Here is a 20,302-nt window from a genome sequence, read left to right on the forward strand (position 1 = left end):
TTACGGTATTAATAACATATTACATCTTTACTGTGCACAGAGGAAATATTCCTCAGTATTTTTAATTCAAAATCTCTTCATAGCTGTGTGACTTTAAATAACCAGTTAAAGTAAATTCTCTTTTGGGTACAAGGAAAAAGCACAATTCTTTCAGAAATTTGTGAAGGAGGTGGGAGAGATGATTTCATATAGTGTAGAGTCTAATTCCTATTTATATGGCATAATTGAACCAAAGTAATATAACAGTGCATACTTCTGTCTTTGGTTACCATGTTCCACAGAACGCTGAAGAATAATTGCTGACAAAAACTGAATATCATGGGGAAAAGAGAGTCAACCCTCTGAATTAACATCAATTTCATTTTGTTCTTTCAGGAATTGTTGATAGTCATTGTTACCAGTCCAACAGTAACAGTACTAAAAGAGTAATTTTGCACCCTTTTACTATTTCATCAATTTAACACAAAATTTCAAAGCATGATCAGTTTGAGAACAGTGGATTACATGAATATGCAACACTCAACAAAGTTATATCGAGCTTTTCACCCATGTCTCTTGTATATATTATACCCTGGAACCTAAATTAAAATATTCATAGCTCACTGGAGAGAAATGAGATATTGATTAACTTAGGTATTTGGGGAAAATGTGTAATCAGAGAAATGAGAAAGATGTAGTCAGGCCTGGGAATGAATTGTTGAGAAGTGAGAGTAAGGAGGAGGTGCCCGAAATATAACTCCCATGACACACTGTGGTGGTACTTCTAACTGCACTGTTTGCTTTCTCATATAGAAGGATATAGTAAAAGGGGAAAAAATAAAAGGAAATGGAAGTTAGAAGCAAGAGTGAAGATTGTTTCCTTATGTCCTTTTTTATCCAAACTGACTTTCATTAAACAATTTCCAAACAGTTTTATATATATATATATGCATACCTCTGTGTGTTTGTGTATTTCCTGTAATTTTGGATTTTCAGTTGTTTTAACTGTTGGTGTGTAGATGCATCCACATTGTGTTTACTTTATAGTAATGTAAATTTGGAATCTCTTTCTTCATGAGAAGCATTAGAGAATCTCAGAGTTCTGGAAATGTAAAGGCTGTGCTTAAATGGGAAAAAAAATTAAAAGGAGAAATGATACTTCAGATTATTTTTATTATTAAGTTTTCTTTGGTTTGAGGATCATGATTCCCTGGGGTACTGAGATTGTGTTGCTGTTTGAAACTCCAAAGCATAAAAAAAAACCCCACCCAATTCTCTGCAATGCATATATACTTCATATGGAGATGCTACACAGAATGCCACTTTCACAGAACTTTAAAACACAAAGGGTGAGATTATTGGACATCCAGGAAGTTTCTACAGAATTGTGGCTCCCTAAAAATGTGGCAGAAATTTGTTGTATATTAAGAAATTCTTCTGATTCAGACAATAATGTGGCTGCTAATTTTTTCTATATCAGTAAGCTCTTTGATACTACTCAGTCACCTTCTCAAGGTTTCCTTAAAATGTACAACCTCAAAATCTAAAAGTTTGAGTCATAGAATTACTATAGGAGATTGGCTTTGAAGTAGAGAGGATGCTTAATGTTTTGCTTACTTAAAAATGATCTAATGCGTAAAGCACCATCTGTCTTTTACTTTTGAATTGGTTCCTGATATCCTTTGCAGCAAAAGTGGTCTCCAGGACTTTCAACAGTTGAGTACACCATCAAGTTTTGAGCATCACTGTGCTGGCCAAACACAATAAAACCCCTTGATTTATTCTTAAGCTCAGGAAACAGATGCTGAGAATTCACAATGCCTGGGAAATTCTGGTGCAGTGTCTGACTACATTCATGATTTAAATGTGCTTTGAATACCCTAGCCTGTCTGTTCTGTTGCTTTGCTTGAGTTTGTTCCTTGACCTGACATGATAGAAATTAATTTGAGGCATCAGTTTTCTGCCCAGCATATTAACCTAAACTGCTGATGGCCAAACCGTTGTACGGGCAAAGAAGGTTAATCACCACAAGTAAAATAAGCTTTAAGATTTTGAGTATCTTTAGCCAGTTTGCTGTATGAAACATTTTCTGGATGACCACCCCAGAATTATTCCCCTTGGAGTTTTCATACTTGCATAACTACTGCTAAGCTTACGTTAAAAAAAAAAAAAAAAAACCAAACAAAAAACAAAAAACACAACACCTCAGACATAAATATATTTAATGGCAAGATTGAACATCTTGAATTTTCTTCCATTCATTCTGTGTTTATTTCAATTCCAAAGGCATAAGACTGGTAACTGGAATATTGAGAGTTCTTTATTATAATCCCCAGCACCTTTTACTGCAGGAACATTGGCAGAATGATACTTTCTTTCTGTTTAGTGATTACAGCTTTTGTGTTCAGTGTTATCCATATGCTACATCAGTAGTTTTATGACAGAGTAAATGTAAGTTTATGCACCTGTTCTTCCATGAATCGACCATTAAACTGATTGTTTCATTATCTCCAGTGCCTCACAGTTGTGAATTGACCTGATTTATAGGCCTGGACAGGCCATCTAAATCACATGCTGAGACCAAGTAAAGATAAACTGAGCTTATGAGACTGACTGACACTAATGAATAGTTATAAATATTTTCTTTAGCTAAGAATATTTAAAAATAAAAGGGAGAGAGAGAGGGAGACAGATCTGCAAAGAGGTTGGCTTTTTTCCTTGTAACAGCTTCTCTTCTTTATTAGGAGAAATGTGATATGAAGATGACTTTAAGTAGAGGTGATTTAGGAAATGAACAGTTGAAAAGGTTAAAATTCCTATTATACAATTCTTTGTGAAGCAGTTCAAGGTACAGAAAGAGGTAGAAAACGTAAGTAAAGGAGTATCTGAGAAAGAGATGACAGAGGAGTTCCACTGAAAAAAAAATTGTCCAAGCTCAGTTGAGTCTGATTCAAAAAACTTGAAGATTATAAGTCAGGAACATAAAAAATGGTAAGAAAGCAAAGAAGATTTTCAACACTGAAGTTTCTGCCGTGTCAATTTCCAAGAAAAAAAAATGGAAACAGACCAATGGCAAAAAACATTATGGTTCAAAACATACCGTATATTTGTCCATTTCAAATCACTATCAAATATTACCTTGGAGGGTAAAAAACCCATACACACATGCACACAGATACACACACAAAAACAAAAAAAAAACAAACAAAAAAAACCAACCACCACCACCAAAAAAAAAACCACCCCAAAACCAGAAAAAAACCCCACCAAGGCAACAATTAGATGATTACAGGTTTTAATGGCAGGAATAATGGCAATTACTCTCTTCCTGAGGAAAAAAAAAATCATTCCTTTAAATTCCAGTTACATAAGAATATAGGTAATTAGACTATTGAAGAATTCTGTGACAGAAAGTGGGCACTAGAAAATATCTATGAAATATGATTCTCATTCATAGAGCTTTCTGAACTATTGAACACCCACAGAGCAAAATTAGCTGCAGATTGGTCTTTCTATATCTTGGAAATAATAGAGAATAGGACTAGAGGAAAGTACAAATGTCTACCTCATCTAACCTCGGTTCTTGGGCAGATGAAAGATAGCTGAAACTTTCTGGTAGACTAGCACAGCACATAAAATTTGATAAACTCGTTTTGGGAATTTGGGGGTTTTGTTTGTTTTTATTTTTTCTCTCACTAGTAGAGAAAGATGTGTTCCCAACTGCACACAAAAATCCGCGTTCTTATAACATCTAATACCATCACAGTGCACTCTATTTCATTTCTATGTGTATTTATTTCACTAAAAACCAAAGCAATGTCTGAATTTAAATTCTGTTGTGCTGCAAAAGTTGTTTCAGAGAAGAAAGAATTCAGTTAATGAAACTTTTCTCACCAAGTGTTTCTTGTGGCAGCATTTCGAATATTCTGCGTCTTTCTGCGACACCTATTCAGTCACAGAGGGTATGGGAGGAAAACAACACCCATCTCTGCCTTTGTATTTTAAAGGAACAATTCTGCGGTGAAGGGAACATCAATGACAGAAGAATCTACTCGCAGCGTGTGTTCCTGCTACGTGTGACACGTGTATCTGTCCTTAAATGTATTCAGAGAGACAGAAATGTTCTGTATTGTATCTGTATTCAACATATGGAGCATTCGTCTGTATCTAAGAAAAAAAAAAAAAAAAAAAAACAACCCTCACAGAAAAGCAGGAGCGCGATGCAGGCTGACGCCAGTCTTCAGCTTTACGTTTTTATACTCACACGTTGGAGGTTACCCTGCCCTCACCTTCGTGTCATTTTTCTGGGCTTTACGGCTCAGGAGCGGAGAGCTGAGAGGCAGACAGAGAGCCCGGAGCAGATAGGGGCTCCGGGGCAGCCACGGAGGGCAGGGCATGCGGTGCGGAGCCCGGGGCACAGCGCGCCCGTCCCGCCGCCGCCCTGCCTCCGCCCGGGGGCCCGCCGTGCCCCGCTCCCTTCCGAGCCCTGGGCGCTGCCACCGAGCAGATTGGTCTTGGTCCTCAAGTCCTTGGTCCTCAAGGACTAGCCTGTGCCGTGCTAGTCCTTGAGGAAGGATACCTAGCGGAAAAATCAACAGGGAAAAGTGCATCCTGAGAGAAATGTCTCCTAGGAACGCTCGCTCTCTTGAAACCGCAGCGGGTGGCTGCGGCAAGCGCTCTTTAGAAGTAATAGGGAGTCTCGCCTGGTCGGGTCTCAGTTTTTTGCGCATCTATGAAACACTCCATCAAGTGGCTTTTCCCGTTATCTTCCTCCATCTCTCACACATACAGACTTCCCTTTTTTTGTTCCTTCCCCTCGTTTTCCTGCTACCCGTGCCCGATGCAACACTCCGAGTCATGGCCAGGGTTATATCCCTGCCGTGCCCCATGTCAGGCACTCCCTGCCCATCCCCGGTTTAACATCCCTGCCATCACCGGTCTGAGGCTCTTTCCTTTGCTGCAGAGAAAGGTCCTACAGCTGAAAGACAAAGGGCGTCAACCGCACGAGGCCGGCGGCGGGCCGCTCCCCACCCCTGGCCCCGCGCCGGGGGCCGAGCACTTGCGGAAACTTTTTTTTTTTTTTTTTAATAATAATGATAATAATACTAATAAAATCCCAAGCTAGTTCCCTTTCGGGACAAACCGTGCGGGGCTTGGCCGCGGGCGCGGGGGCTCGCTGCGCGCCCCGCGGGGCTCCGCGTGCGTCAGGCGGCGAGTGGCGTCAGCGGGCGCGGAGCGGCGCGGAGGGGCAGCGGGAGGAGGGGGAAGAGGGAGGGAGCTTCGTCAGGAGGCGATGGCGGTACCGCCGTGACATCACCCCGCGGCTTATATAGTTGGGGAAGGGTCTGGGTCCCCCGTCTGGTGCCTGCAGCCGCCCGTCAGCACGCGTGCGGAAGGCGAGGAGCGGCGGGGCTCTGTCTGTCTGTGTGTCTCTGTCTTTCTGTCTCTCTCTCTCTCTCTCTCTCCCCGTCTCTCCCTAGGATTTATGGACTTTACTTTCTAGAGGCGGCGCGGCAAGGATGAGAGTCCAGCTTGTGTGCGTGGTGCTGCTGGCCCTGGCCTCCTGCAGCCTCTGCTCAGGTAAGTGCCCGGCAGCGCCCGGCCCCGAGTCGCTCCCAGAGCCCCAACAGGGACCGAAAGGAAGGCAGTGAAGTCGCTTCGGGCTCCGCCGGCTGCCCCATTAGGCGCCCGGGAGCCGGCTCTGATAACGGGCTCTGGCCAGCATCTTTTTTTTTTTTTTTTCCTTTTGTATCACTCTAACTTTCTGCCTTGGTATAACCCCTTCCTCCTCGCAGCATCCATACCATGGCAATTAGTGTAGACTAGTCATTGGAAATACGAATCAGTGCAGACCATCTGCTTGGTTGTTCTGTGGTTCATTGAATAGCATGTATTTCCAAATTAAGATACAAATTGTAATCTCTGCAACTCATATGAATAGCTGCTGTAATTCAAATCAACATGAATATGTATGCCCTTCAGTCACTTTTTAGAGAGAGAAATACAATTTTATTATTGGGAGAAAAAGTTGCTACCAACCAATCTGACATTATGACCAAAACAAACCGCTGAAGCACAAGCAGATCATACAGTAAGAAGGTTGATGTAAATTAATTTCTTCTCCAAGAGCAACTGCTTTAGAAAGCTCAAAAGGAGGACAATATATTAAAATGCATTTCCTTCTTCTTTGAAAAATTACACATCTTAAGCATCTGCCATTTATGTCTAAAAGTTTATGACTAAATAGGTATGATGATAGTTAAACAGGTGTATGCACACATACATGAAGCAGAATAGCCTGCAAAATCCAATATTAACTAACTTCAAAATGAATTTTTTTAATTACCGGGTAAATTTAAAGGCAACTTCATTATTCAATTTTAGTGTTCAGAGGGACTCAGAATTCCTAATTCTCACTTTAGATGGAAGTTTCCAGTTTGTATTCCCCTGCAGAAGAAAAATGTAAACCACATAATACCTACATTTTATTACAGTTTAAATATAATTGTTCTGTATATTATAGAGAAAGCATGACCTTAGTGACAAAGCTTTAACATTTTTTCCCCGTATATTTCTAAACTTTTTAAGCAAATTCCTCACTAGCATTTTTAGTGAAGCAGTTTCAAATTCAACTGCTTATAGAGCCTGCATGAAAGACCACTAAAGTTAAAAAAAAAATAATTAAGTGGGAATTAAAACAGATTCATAAAAAGCCCCTCAGAAGCCAAATTGCATGGGGAACTAACACAATGGTTTATTTGCTTGAAATTTTGAAATTATTCCTGAATAAGAAACGCCACAGAAAAGCTTGTGTGAAGTGGTCCAAATAATTTTAAACTAATACGGACAGTTATATCATAAAGAAAATGGTTGTTAAATTTTCTTTTGAAAATGTTTGTCCTCAGGCGAAAGTACGTACCTGTAGGATGCAATTGTTCCTGTAAAATGTGAATATATGAATAGAAATTATTTTCTTGTCTGTAGAATCAAGAATACATCAAACTGTGTGACTTTCTCTCTGATTTTAACAAAAATGTGGAGCCAGGCTTTTATGCGCTGCTTTCTGAGAGTCTGTTCTTTTTATGCTTTTGCTCCTCATCCATCTGTTTTCACTCCTGAATTACCTGAACATGTTTCCTTCTCTCCCTCCAAGCCGAGCTTTATTCTTCACTCAAGGAAATCTTAACTCCTAAATGATGTCCTCTAAATTTCTCTTTTCAATCCAAATGTTTCTTAATACCTTCCATCCCATCTTTCATGCCTGCAGCTATCTTCCAGCCTTGATGTGTGGAAGCTATTTTGCATCCTTTACAGAAACAAAAACCAGGTGCTAACCAGGCACAAGTCCTTTTATTGTTCTCAGCTGGTGTGGTCCAGGACACCACAAATCATGATGCTGTCGTTGTGTGTGTGTGTGCTCACCTGGTCACAGGAGATGCTATCATTGATAGAATTTCAGCTGAGGTGATCTTGTGCTGCCAGTAGAATTTTGGCTGATGGTAAAACTGGTTAAACTGACTGCCAGTCCTCCTGAAAGGGCTGAAAGGCATTAGGGTGGAGATCAGTTACTAGTGACCTGCTGACTGGTCTACAACTAGTCCTATTTAATACAAAAATTTTAAACATTAAATAAGACTGGTTGTAGATTAGCATTATATTAGATTAGCATTAGCATGTAGATTAGCAAGTCACTTAAATGCATTAGCTTCAATGCTAAAAATAATGAATGAATGGATTGGGTTGGTAATGCAAAGGTGAACAGCAACATCCCTGCAGAGGAAGGGGGTATGTATGACACACACAGAAGTTTTTGATGACCTAAACAATAGGAATAAGAGGCAGTGCATCCACACAAAGTGCAGGAGATTAGGAAATAATAGCAATTCCTGTTAGAAACTCCTTTTTAATCAAAGCACAGCTGCTGGAAATATGAGGAATAAAAGGCATTGTCTTGTTATCTAAACTGTTTCTTGGGGTTTTTCAGCCACAAAAGACAAAACCAAAAGACAAACAAAACCAAAAGACAGCTGTAAGACAGCTGCCCTCTGTAGCTAGTGGTAAGCATTAAGGTGGTTAAGTATTGAGGCTTCTGAACCAAACTGTACTATGCTGTTTTCTCTTGAGAACACATCAGAGACAGAAGAGAGCTGCTCTGATGAGTTGAGGAATACAAGGAAGGAGAATAGGTATAGCCTATTCCTGGGCATAGCCTTTCAATGAAACATTTATGGGATTTTCAGGGCAATGGGTTCTGACCCGAAAGACAGAGTGATCTTGCACTTGTTTGCTAATCTTGTAAAGACACACAAAAACACTAAGCTGGGAAGAGCGGTGATTCCTTTCAGTAAATACACAATGGGTAAATATTTGCAAACCATGGATACATTTGTAATTAGAAATAAATTAGACTTGAAATCAGAAGCAAGTAAGTAAGCATTGATATTTAGAAGAATTTCCTAAAAAAGAAAAAAAGTGACAGTAGTGGTGAAATTTATTAAGATTGAACATGACTGATTTTTCAGAGCATTGCAATAATGGGTGGCTTCTATGCTGACAGAAACCTGTGACACATTAGCACATGTTTGTGATCCCTTACAATCTCATGCTCTGTGAAAGGTAGTGACACAACACAACGATGATCCCTGAAATGAAGGCATAGGCAGAATCTATCCACAGATTCAGTGGTAGGGTCTTACATGCCAACAGCATTAATTATTTTAAAGAAATGAGGTATGACCTGTATGAATATGGAATATGTTTTGGTTTAGTATGGTTTGAAATATTAGTGCATTGTTTTTGGATTGTTAGTATTCCAGGAAAGGTAAAAGCTATGTGGAACTCTATTTCACCTAAAAACTTCATTCCTTACATTTTTTCTCTTCAAGCTGTGATTGCTGCTACCAAGGTTCCAGATCTTCATTGTGATTCTCATCTTCACCTTGTGATGCTGTGTGTAGAAATATGACTGTGTGTTTTCTCTTTCCATAGCATTTTTTTACCTTATTTACTAAATCATAGATCTTTAAGTCTACTGAGCCAGCAAAGGTTGATTAAATCCCTACACTTCCAGTCAGAATACTTTCTTTATGTATATACATTGTCAAGAACTTATATCATAAACTGGTCAAGCTCAGTTCCCTCATATCAGTAAAAATACCTTTAATTTAATTAAGAATAATCCATAATCTTGATTATTAATCAAGTAATCATAACTGCCATTTACCTAACAACTAATAAAATAAATATTATTAGAAAGTAAATATTCAAATTGTTCTTCCAAAGTAAGCAAAGGTGACAAATATTTATTATGAAAATAATGAAAAATAGGGCAGCAGGGCTTTTTTTATACTGAAGGAATTGCAGTTTAATGAGCCTTTCTGCTATGAAAACAGATAAATGAACAGTTCCATTCAGTTCAATAACCTTGAACATGCTTTAAAAATATATTCAGTATTTATTTTATTATAATGTTGCTGTTAACTGAAGACTCCTGACAGTTCCTCTAGGTCATTGGTGTTTGTATTTGTTGTTTATTTTTAAAAAATCTTTTAAATATCTAAGTTCTGTATTGAAGTGTCCATGATATATGATCAAATAATAAACATATGTTTCTGGTTTATTCCCAGATTCAGAAGAGGAAATGAAAGCATTAGAAGCAGATTTATTGACCAATATGTACACATCAAAGGTAATTATTTTTCTTCCTTTACCTGACAGGGAGGGAGCAAATGAATTCTCATTACAAACCCAAAAGTCTTTGCACCAAGTAGTAATCTATGGTCTAGACAGAAAAGTTCAGTGTTAGGTTTTACTTTGGTGCAAGACTTTTTCCAGTTCAAAGGAAATTTAAAGGTGTTGATGTGACACACTAAACGTGTTCCTCAGTTGTAACACTGGTACTTTCATTAAACTGTCAAAATTGTGTTATGTACAGAGATGTAAATTTATGTGAGGAAATGTGTTTCCAATAAGATTATGCCCGATGAAAGCTAAATTAACCTTGAGTCAAATCTCTAAGTGCCATTTTTATGCAGAACTCTTCCTTTATGCATATAAAATTAAGACAATCATAAAACAAATATAGTTAATACTTATGCCAGTTTTGGTTTAGGATTTTAATCATAGCACCACTACAGGAACATGGGGATGTGACTGTGAAAACATTAACTTTGTAAATGGCGTTTCCTTGACAGGTTTCCAGACTGTGAATAATCTTTGTTATTTAATATGAATATATAAAAATTCAGTGAAAACCTCATATTGACAAGGTGAAGCTGAAAGTGTTGCATATATGTATTGGACAAGCTAACAGACAATTTCTCATCACAATTATCTTCCATAAATGATCTATGAAATATATATGTCTGATATATCTTCAGTGACATATAAAGAACAATCTCTGAAACGAGTGCTATGGGTCTAAGGGTGCATGTTTTAACTCATTATTCAAAAAATGTTTAAGTGGTACTTAAATGTAATGGAAAATAAAATGAGAAATGAAGAATTTCTTCCCCAAAAAAGAAATTTTTGTAGGCCATTGACTAGTTGAAGGTTAAAGACAAAACCTGCCAGGAAGACTTCTGCATATATTGTATTTAACATTTTTCCATAGGATTATTGGATAAACAAGAAGTATGAGGCCAGACAATGTATTTTCTTTATCTGATTTGGCAGTTCTTAGAGCTCAGTGTTCTTGACTGGCATGATAGTTAACCTTAGATTACAAATAAACCTGTTGGCCACTCACTTTTCTAAGGTACAGAAAGACATAGTAACTACTCCTTTTCTGAGACATATTTAAGTGTAGGAGGCTGACAAAAATAGGTTTTTTGTTGCGTGGCAATGCATAGCATGCCCTGGGATAAAACCCTTTAGCTATTGGTATTTCTGCTACTGACTTTAGTGGATCTTTGAACATTACTTCCATCTTTTCTTCCCTCTCACTACAGAACACAAGCTCAGGTAATTCCAAATGCGCTAATATATTGCACCAGTTAATAATGTCATGATGTTTGCCATAACACTCTTATGCTTTTTGATGTCATGTAGCTTGCTATTCAGCTTCCTTAGGGTATTTAGCACAGTCAACTGACACTTGAATTTGACAGAAGCAGTAGATTAATGTTAATTAAATTGCTTTAATTCTGCATTATACTGCCTTAAATCACCATCTAAAGCTCATTAGTTGAGTATAAGTTGTCTCTTGACATCAAAGGAAGACATGGTGGAAACACTAAAACCTGTGTATCAGATCTTCTACAAGAGTAATATCACTATCCCATTCATTACTGATTTTTTTTCTGTTGTACGCTGCTAGATTTTAACCCTCATTACAACAAATTATGGCTCTGGTGTGATAGACATACATGAAGATGGTGTTTGTAACGCTTGTTCTGTGTCATGCCTGAGATCTGGTTCTGTTTGAGGGCAATTACTGCTAAATTGCTCTAACTGGATCTTAAAACTGGATTTGACACTGATATGGTAATCAGCAAAGGAAATGCTAACAATTTAAACAGCATTAAGATGGGGAAAAAAAGTAGCGTTTATGAAAGCTGAGATCTAAAAGTGCAGCATAATGGATTATCACCTGTGGGTTTAGTATTTGATAGAACAAAAATCTAACAAAAATCTACATAGGTAGGCACTTGTGGACTATAGTATCAAGACTACAGCCAGGACTGAAGCGAACCATTTGCAATATTTAGTATATTCAGTGCTACAGGAAGAATTGCCTTACGCCTTTAACTTCACAGACTGCTGTCCAGTGCCTTCTGCCCCTTTTCAAGTTGCTCTTTTAAAGTCATCTATATGCTGAAACACTCTCCATCCTTAAAGAAGTAGTTCATGCTTATTGCAACCTGTCTTCAACTCTTAATACAGTTTGTCACCTTTCCCTGCCGTCACATCTGAACCAAGGTAGAAGGATCAAACAAGTACTTAAAATGCTCTTTTTTTTAAAAAATAAAATCCAAAAAGCCATTTGGAAGATCTGGTAAAACAACAAAACCTGACTTGTCAAAAATATGTAGACAGTTTTCTCCTCTTCTGTTTTAAATAGTAAACTTCATTCATGTCAAAAAGATAACTCTATTTCCAGCTTCCTAAATGCTTTCCTGAAACCACTAGTTGCATGAATGATGTTTTGAAGTAAAAAAAAAGATTGAGACTATGTTATTAAGAGGGAAAAAAAAAGTAAACCGAAAGTATTCCTTGGAGCATATAGCATCCCTAGAATATACTCCACCTTTGGGATCCCACCTCACAGTAATTTTCTGAAGTCATGGGCCTGCTGACTTTTCATTCTTGTAGGGTGCCTATTTATGACTCTTATTTGCCCAGAGAGTTGAGCCTCCTTGTCTGAGGAGCTGCCTAGAAGTAGGAGGAACCTACACAGCTACCTAGGAGCTGCTGACTTCTTGACTCAGTCTTCATCTAAAAATTTGTTGTTTACAGGCATTATATGCACCATGGAAGAAATTCTTCTTTAACACAACTCAGTGCTATATCTGATTAAAGATATTATTTCTATGGTTACAATCTGAACAAAATTTAACTACCATTTATGGAAAGGAACCATAGAGACCATACACTAGCTTGGGATTTTTACTTCATTTTGACTTCATTTTTTATCTGCTTTTACTAGATAAAGACACAAATGTAAAAAGCAGATATCATTTTTCCTAATGAAAACTGAGGATTCGGGCTGTATGGATGGATTGTAACAAAAGAAGTATCTTAAGCAAACTATTAGGGGTATCATGTAACCAGAAATGGAAATAAAATACTATATAAATTTTAACTTGAGAATCTCCTTTGTCTTGCATAAGACAAACCTGTTGTCAAAGAAGGAAATAAGCTTATTTCAGTTTCTTAGATTATCTTAAATCCTCTTGCAAGACCCACAAAGTGTGAGAAATTATATTTCTGATTCTTATTTTACAAACATATTCAGTAGTGCTAATACATACATCATATTCACTTCAGTATTCATATACCTTTTAAATTCTAGTTCATACTGCAGTCTCCTTTGTTTCTTCACATAATTTCCAGATATTTTTCAGGTTGCTCTTAAAAAAAAAAAAATTAGCACTATCTTGGCAGATAAAAGTTCCTTGTTTTATTGTGTAGGAGTATTCCAAAACATGGGTTGAGCTACTGTAGTTGATATTGCTTAGACTTTGTGGAAAATATATAAAAATGTATAAAATATAAAATATATTACCTATAATATATAATATATCACATATTGTAAATTAACCTGAACATTTGGATTATCATAATCTTAAACTGTTTTTCTACCTATACCTTTAGAATAACTGCCTCAGATATTTTCCATAATTCAAAAAGCAAAGTGGTCTGATTTTAATGCTTCCTCTAATAGTGGAGCAGAAAAATAATCTGACTGCTCTGTTCAGTGACTGGACATGACCTGGAAAACCCCACGTTCAGTTAAAATAACCCAAAATTCACTCCATCTGAATTGTTAATGGTAGCAGTAAGTAGAAGCAGGTGTACCCAAGTAAAAATACTTTGAGGTGATATATGCATGGCATTAAAAGGAATGAGACTCCCTTAACAAATGAAATATTTGTTAGAAACTTGCAGACAGCAGTGTGAATTTGTTTCCTCCTAACTTCATAAATAGGAGCTAAGACAATTTTCACCTAAGGAAATCCGTTATTTAAGTATTTTACTAGTACCAATAGGAAAGTTTGTTTGTACATGCATGTGCATCAGACTGACAAAAAGTAGTAACTTCAGATCAAAAAGATTCTATAAATTATTCAAGAAGGTATGAAGAATTACCCTATCTGTTACTCTTCTGTTTCCATCCACTGGAATATTTTTGGTTCTTACTTAACTGAGAAATCTCACTTTCTGATGCAGCACTGCCTCTTGATTCTATGCTCTATTGCAATTTAGCTGTTGCGGTGCTAGCTCACATTTCTTTTGTATATCCAGGAGAGAAAAGTGAAGTGGAGAAGCCTCTTCATTTGTCATGTGAAACTCTAGATATTTCAAGACTATATTTCAAGAATATATTACAACAGAACAAAGAACATTTTAAAATTACATTGGACATTTGGTCTTTTTCCTAGTTTAACTTCCATTAATAAAATCAGATATTCTGAAAAGAGATGAATTTTATTTTGAAACTATCACATATTTTTAAATAATTTGAGAGACTAACTGGGGTACTTCAATGCGAGAACAGATGAGCTCAAAGTAAAGTGTGCAAAACCAATTACAAATAAGATTTCAGATTTGTTTTCTTAGCCTCAAAACAAAATATTTTTTTTTTTAATGTTGTTAGGAATCTGAGAATGTACAACAATTTTATTAAAAAGCTAGGTCATTCTCATTTTAAAGGGCAGGCATGTATCCTATGTATGTTGGAGTAATGATCATGGCCAAAATAAAACTTTTTGTAACTAATGCTAAGAGTGATGCCAACTTTTCTTGTTTCTTCCTCATTTCTCTGAATTTTTTTCTTTTCCCTCAAAAAATAGTCAAGTGTGATGAATATACATAAATCTTGCACATAGGGCCCCTTTGTTAGGAAGGTGCTCTAAAGAAAAGTCATGTGATTGCCTATGTTCAGCCAAGTAAGCACTGCATCCACACTCTTAATTAGTGCTGTTAAATGTGTGAAAGGCAATGTCTGTGTTAGTGTCATACCTATATTTAACTTCATATATGCAGGAAAAGAAGCAACTACATTTCAGTTCATAGGTAAAATCTAATCCTAATGTGCACAGAAAGGAAATTCTTGCCAGAAATAAATAGGAATTTGTTATTTGGCTTTTGATTGGCGATTGCTATGTCACCACTTCTGGTTTAAGGAAACTGAATTCTATTCTCAGCACTAAAAAGAATACAGTGCAGAAGAAAGAATTATTAGTGGGAAAATGAAGAAAATGGGAAAATCATGAAAAGCAGTAAATGAGATAGGAATTCTGTTTTAGACATATATTTTTCCTATTGATAATCAAAATGGAAAAAGACTACTGCCGCAACTGCTTGAAAAAAACAGTAACAGTAGAAAAGTAAAAGTTATGCTGATCAGCATTTCTTTAAAGTGGTTTAAAAGCTCATACATAGTGCAAGATACTGGAACAAGCAAAATTTGAGACAAACCTTGGTGAAATTTCCTTTTTTCTATATTTCTGTTACATCTATGGACAGGTTCATTCTGGGCCACCTAAATACAGTCAGTCCAGTTACCAAATCAGGAATACTTTGTTTTCACAGCCATGTTTTATCTTTGCTCCATCTTCCTAAGCCCATAAACCTTCAACTAACATCTCCTACGCTCTTGACTTTCCAGCATCCAAAACTGCGGCTTACAGATTCTGTAACTTCAGGCCCAGACTCATCAGACAGCTTATCCTGAAGCAGGGACTCCATTCCTTTTCTCAGGGAATTTTGAGATGACTGATATTTTTTCTGAACTAGAGAGGAGTGTCTAGTTAACCACAGGCATCCAGCTTGGATTCCTGAGCTGGGAATTTATCCAGTGGGTTTGATTCATTATCCTTATTTATACCTGTGAATTTATATTATATTAATTTCCATCTGTGTTTTTGTTTGCACCTGTGCAGAGTGACTATGAAATGCTGCCATTCTGGTTTGGTAGCAGTTTATTTTTTTCATCATTTATATCTACCTGGGGGGTAAGGCTGCAAGGAAGCAGACTTGGCATGCGTAATAAATGAGTTGTCCTAAGTTCAACACTAATTATTGTTTAAAAGTTGACCAGATGAAAAGTACTTCAGAAACAGAAACTTGTTTCTAACAAAACATTTGACTGTAGCACACAATTACAAAAAACCTGAAATACCTTAAATTGTGGGTGTTTTTCTTTTCAGATTAACAGAGCAAAACTTCCTTACTGGAAAATGACCCTGCTAAATGTCTGCAATCTTGTCAACAAGATAAACAATCAAATGGGGGAAACAGTAGAGGTAGATGAGGAGGATCTGGTTCCAGGAAGACAGTTCCCTGCTTCTGTGGATGGCTTCAGCTTGGAAGCAATGCTGACAGTGTATCAACTCCAAAAAGTTTGCCACAGCAGAGCCTTTCAGCACTGGGAGGTAACACAAGCTGCCACAAATGCATGTTGTAGTGATGTTGCAAAAATCCATATCCATGTGACCTCTGTCACGTTGTCTGAGCTTTCCTTCCCCTTTTTATATTCTCTAATACCTCTAATAGGCCTCTCTCAGTAAGACTAGTGAATTAGTGCAGTTTCTAATGACCTGAGTGTATGTTTTTTACAGTGACCCATGGATAAATGCGAACTTTTCTTAACTGCATACTTTCTCCACTCTTTGTAGCCATTCTAGGTAACCAAACATATGAAAGTCATCACTATGCCAGAAAATATAATTAATATCTGCTTAACAGACATGAAGTTACTATAGATATTGAAGCATAAATAAATGTAGCCAGTGTTTGTGTTTTAAGACCCTAAGGTAAATGAGGTTCGAGATGCAGGGATACGTGCCCATGTACACATACCATTTTACTAGGTACTCTGGTTTTCTTATCATTGCTAGGAAACTGATGGCAAGGTAACTCCTGCTTTTTGTTTCCCTACACCTAAAGAGGGCCCTGGAAGTTGACATTGTGATTGTATGAAGATTGCTGCTCTTAAATAGTGATTGTTTATAGTCCATTTGTGATATTTACTTTAGTACAGTGATTACAGTGGAGCACGCTAGGCACAATCCACTTGTGTTGTTAGATATTACAGTAAAAGCTGCTTTGTGTAGTGAAAAGAGATAACTCAGTGTCATTACCCACTTTTAAGTAAAGCAAATCTCTTCATCTGTCTCAGGTTCATGTACAGTCTAGCTGAATTCAGGTCTTTTTTGTTTGGTTGGTTTTTGTTTGTTTGTTTGAGTTTTTGTTTGTTTTGGTTTGATCTGCTGAGTCGTAACTCTGTATACTCCCAATCCTCATATTAGCTGGGGTGGTCCATGCAAAGGAGCGCAACCTCTTTGGGAACCAGTGTTTTCTGAAGACTCCTTGTCTGGAAATGAGCTACCCTGGAACCAAATATGCAATAACCCATATGTATTAATCACAGTTCCCTGCTTTCCAGAAAGTTGCAGACTGAAATATTTCTCAAAAGATGAAACCAGAAAGCAGTGCATGTAGGTGTTTTACCTAAATGTGTGATAACAGAGTGATAGTCATTAGAAAACCTTCAGTCAATATAAGTTTTAATCTAAGGAAAATATGCCAGCTTTCCTGTCTAGTCAAAACCAATTATCTAATTTGTTAAAGCGGAATTTAAATATCACTTCTGTAGGGCTCAGCTCATATTTAGCCTGATTTTAGTTTTGTCCTTTTTTTTTTTTTTATTATTATTATTAATGCTGCAGCTAATACAGTAACGAGTTTTCTTGGTGCTAGATGTTAAAATAATATTTTATTAAAATTTTGAGGAGTTTATAATCTTCATTGCCAGAAAAAGTAGATAACAGTGTGTCTCTTCTTGTGTTCTACAGTTACTTCAGCAAGATGCTTTTGATCTAGAGAACTCAAGCCAAGAAAAGGAGATCATGAAGAGAAAAAATCCCTATATTCTGAAACGGCAGCTACATGTGAACAAAGCTAGAAGACCATACATACTCAAGAGAAGTTCATATTACTGATGCAGCAGAAGAAAACAATGTATATTTAGTTTATAGGTAACTGTGCATTATGGTTATCTTATCTAAATCTAAAATCATACTTGTGTGAAAATATACTCTGGAAAATCAAGTTGATAACATAGCTGTGTCTTTTTTGCAATTGCTGTTTCTTGATTGTGAATTTTTCCTACTTGAGATTAATTGGACTAATACATTTGCAAATAAAACTAGTTTTTAAGCATGATGCATTGTACAAAACTGAGATTTCAACATGCTTTCAAACAATCTTGTAGGTTTTTTCCAATTTTATAAAGCACACCAGAATACACCAAGTAAATTGATATTGTCCATAAATCCTGCTGAGAATCTTACAACTGCTTAATGCAACAACTCAAATATGTAAATGTTTTCCAAATTCTTTCAACAATATAGCAGTAAGAACTGCCACAGTATTTTATGTTCTGACCAGATTAATTTATTAGGGAATAGATCTAAGGAAGAAAAGGAATGCTATCAATAGATTAGTGGCAATTTCAAAATTAATATCTAGAATAGCTTGCTTGTAAGAGAATTTTGGATTTTTGACTCCTAATCTATGAATGCCCAGGAAAAAAAAAAAAAACAAAAAACAAAAAGCTGATTCATGTCCCAGTGCTGTCACTGTTAAAAGTCAAAATAGTAATTTGGTTACAGAAGAAACTTGATGTTTGAAAGATGAATTGAAATTAAAACATCTTAAAATTACTATTCCATTAAAAGGCATTTCCTTTCCCTCCCTATACAAATTTGTAGAAAACAGGAAGTTTCAGCATTGAAAACAGTCTTGGAAGCTAACAGAGAGGGAGGGTTACAATTGGAAAAATTGTTTTTAAGAAATGAGGAATCAACTGCTGCCTGACAGTTACACAGTTTTCCAGTTCTGTGCATGTGATTTGGGATGTCAATGATTCTGGGTTCCAGTTAGGAGGAAAATAACCTGAAAGGACTGGGGGCCACAACAGCCATCCAAAATCCATCCAAAACAAAGAACCAAACCAAACAAAGAAACAGCCTCCCACCTTCAACACACACAAATGCCCCCAAACAACCAAGAACCCAACAGAAAACTCAAACACTTGGAGAATATTCAAATCCTCTCACAAGTTTGTTAGACTTTGTTGCATGGGGAGGGATGGAGTTTTTAAAGTAAAATGTATTTTCATTATATTAAAGATAATTATATTTCCTTCTCTCACTGCAAATATTATTAATCGGTTTATTCATTCAATAACCCTTAAATGCATGCACTGACAAGAAATAACAGCATACACTAATTATTTCAATAATCATTATGACTCAAATGCAGCAAAGCAATTAAGTATGTTCAGTCTCAATGTTTTAAATGCTTAATGTGCTTAAGGGCTTTGCTTAAATAAGTAAACTCACACCCCTAACTTTTTTTATGAAACACATCGAACTAGAATGGAGACCCAGCATGCTCTCAACTGGTTAAGAAACATCTTCTTTCCAACAAAATTGTAAGATCCCCAGTCCTATTATGGATATTTGCATTCTAAAATATGTTTTGTTCTGAAATAACAGAGCAGAACAGTTTATTCCAAAATCTGCTGCTTGTAGTATCTGAGGGGAAAAAAAAAAGGAATTTCAGATTACTTTTTCAAGGAAAAAACAGAAGAATAAGACAAAAAGAAATAAGTTGTCATTATATTTTTCTCTCATGTTAATTTTAAGAGTATAAAAGAAAAAAAAAAAAAAGTAGGGTAAGGTGATATGGTTGTCATCTGATAATGTAAATTTTTCAGAAACAAACACTCTTTCCTGTCTCATTTTGAAGGTAAGTTAGACAATCACGGTAATGGCATATGACCTCAAATGATGGTAATAGCTGTTCCATCCTCATCTAGTGTTCCATGCTACCTTGTGACCATGTACTTGTTCTTTGCAGTGCAGAGCTAACAGATTAGTCAGAGGGCTGGAAATGGCATTAAATAACCCATTTCCTTTCAGCAGACTGTGAATTCACACACAGCCAGCTACTGTGTGTCACTGGTGGAGACAGAGCTGAAAGTATGGCAGAAAGTACAGTTGTCAATTGTCCCTAGCCTCTATTGGAGGTGTCAGAGGAATGTCATTCAATGTGATAGTCTGAACTAGATGAGGAAACACAAACTGTAATTGCAATATGGTCAGTTAAGCTAAAAAAGCCAGTGCTGGCTTTTCGGTTTATTGGTCCTTAATGAAAAGCAAACATAGCAGTATTAAAATACTAGAAAACAAAAACCATAGAATTAAGCCAGGTGCTCAGAGCTGTTAAAGGAAATTTTGAAATCTGGGAGACTTCCTTGCTTGAAATCTCTCTTCTAGCTGTTGCTACCTCCTGATGGCCTCACTGGTGTTGGACTGAAGACTTTCTTTAGCCTGCATTTTTGGATGATGGCAAAAAAATAATAAGTTTATGCATATTTGTCCCTATTTGCACATTCTTTCAGTGAGATCCTCAGGGTACCAGCTTCATCCATAACTGTATTGCCTGCAATATCTGTGCTGCTACATTTCCAGCAGCAATGAGTGATGGATGAAGTTCAAGTTAGAGGAGACTATCACAATATTTAAAGACTTACTAATTTAGAAAGTTAAGACAGTTCTTTTTCTTTTCCCCTTCCCTTCCCTTCCCTTCC

The 20,302-nt window shown here is 36.7% G+C and overlaps 1 protein-coding gene and 1 long non-coding RNA gene across 4 annotated transcripts in view; both read left to right on the forward strand.

Annotated features, from left to right (window-relative positions):
- Nucleotides 1-20,302, forward strand: part of LOC136361384 (uncharacterized) — a 402,734-nt gene that overhangs the window by 55,686 nt on the left and 326,746 nt on the right. The window lies entirely within an intron of this gene.
- Nucleotides 5,254-18,368, forward strand: NTS (neurotensin). Its single transcript, XM_066319240.1, has 4 exons — nucleotides 5,254-5,559; nucleotides 9,606-9,667; nucleotides 15,852-16,076; nucleotides 17,499-18,368. Exons 1-4 carry the CDS (start codon nucleotides 5,499-5,501, stop codon nucleotides 17,643-17,645), a joined length of 495 nt encoding a protein of 164 aa, XP_066175337.1. The 5' UTR covers nucleotides 5,254-5,498; the 3' UTR covers nucleotides 17,646-18,368.

The sequence above is a fragment of the Sylvia atricapilla genome, chromosome 5 (genome assembly GCF_009819655.1).
Source record: "Sylvia atricapilla isolate bSylAtr1 chromosome 5, bSylAtr1.pri, whole genome shotgun sequence".
NCBI lineage: Eukaryota > Metazoa > Chordata > Aves > Passeriformes > Sylviidae > Sylvia > Sylvia atricapilla.

What these genes read in the sequence shown, in the direction of transcription:
- NTS (XM_066319240.1), top strand. Translation starts at nt 5,499, where the DNA reads ATGAGAGTCCAGCTTGTGTGCGTGGTGCTGCTGGCCCTGGCCTCCTGC. An exon ending in CCAATATGTACACATCAAAG is followed by an intron (nt 9,668 to 15,851) that starts GTAATTATTTTT and finishes TTTTCTTTTCAG; the next exon opens with ATTAACAGAGCAAAACTTCC. An exon ending in GAGCCTTTCAGCACTGGGAG is followed by an intron (nt 16,077 to 17,498) that starts GTAACACAAGCT and finishes TGTGTTCTACAG; the next exon opens with TTACTTCAGCAAGATGCTTT.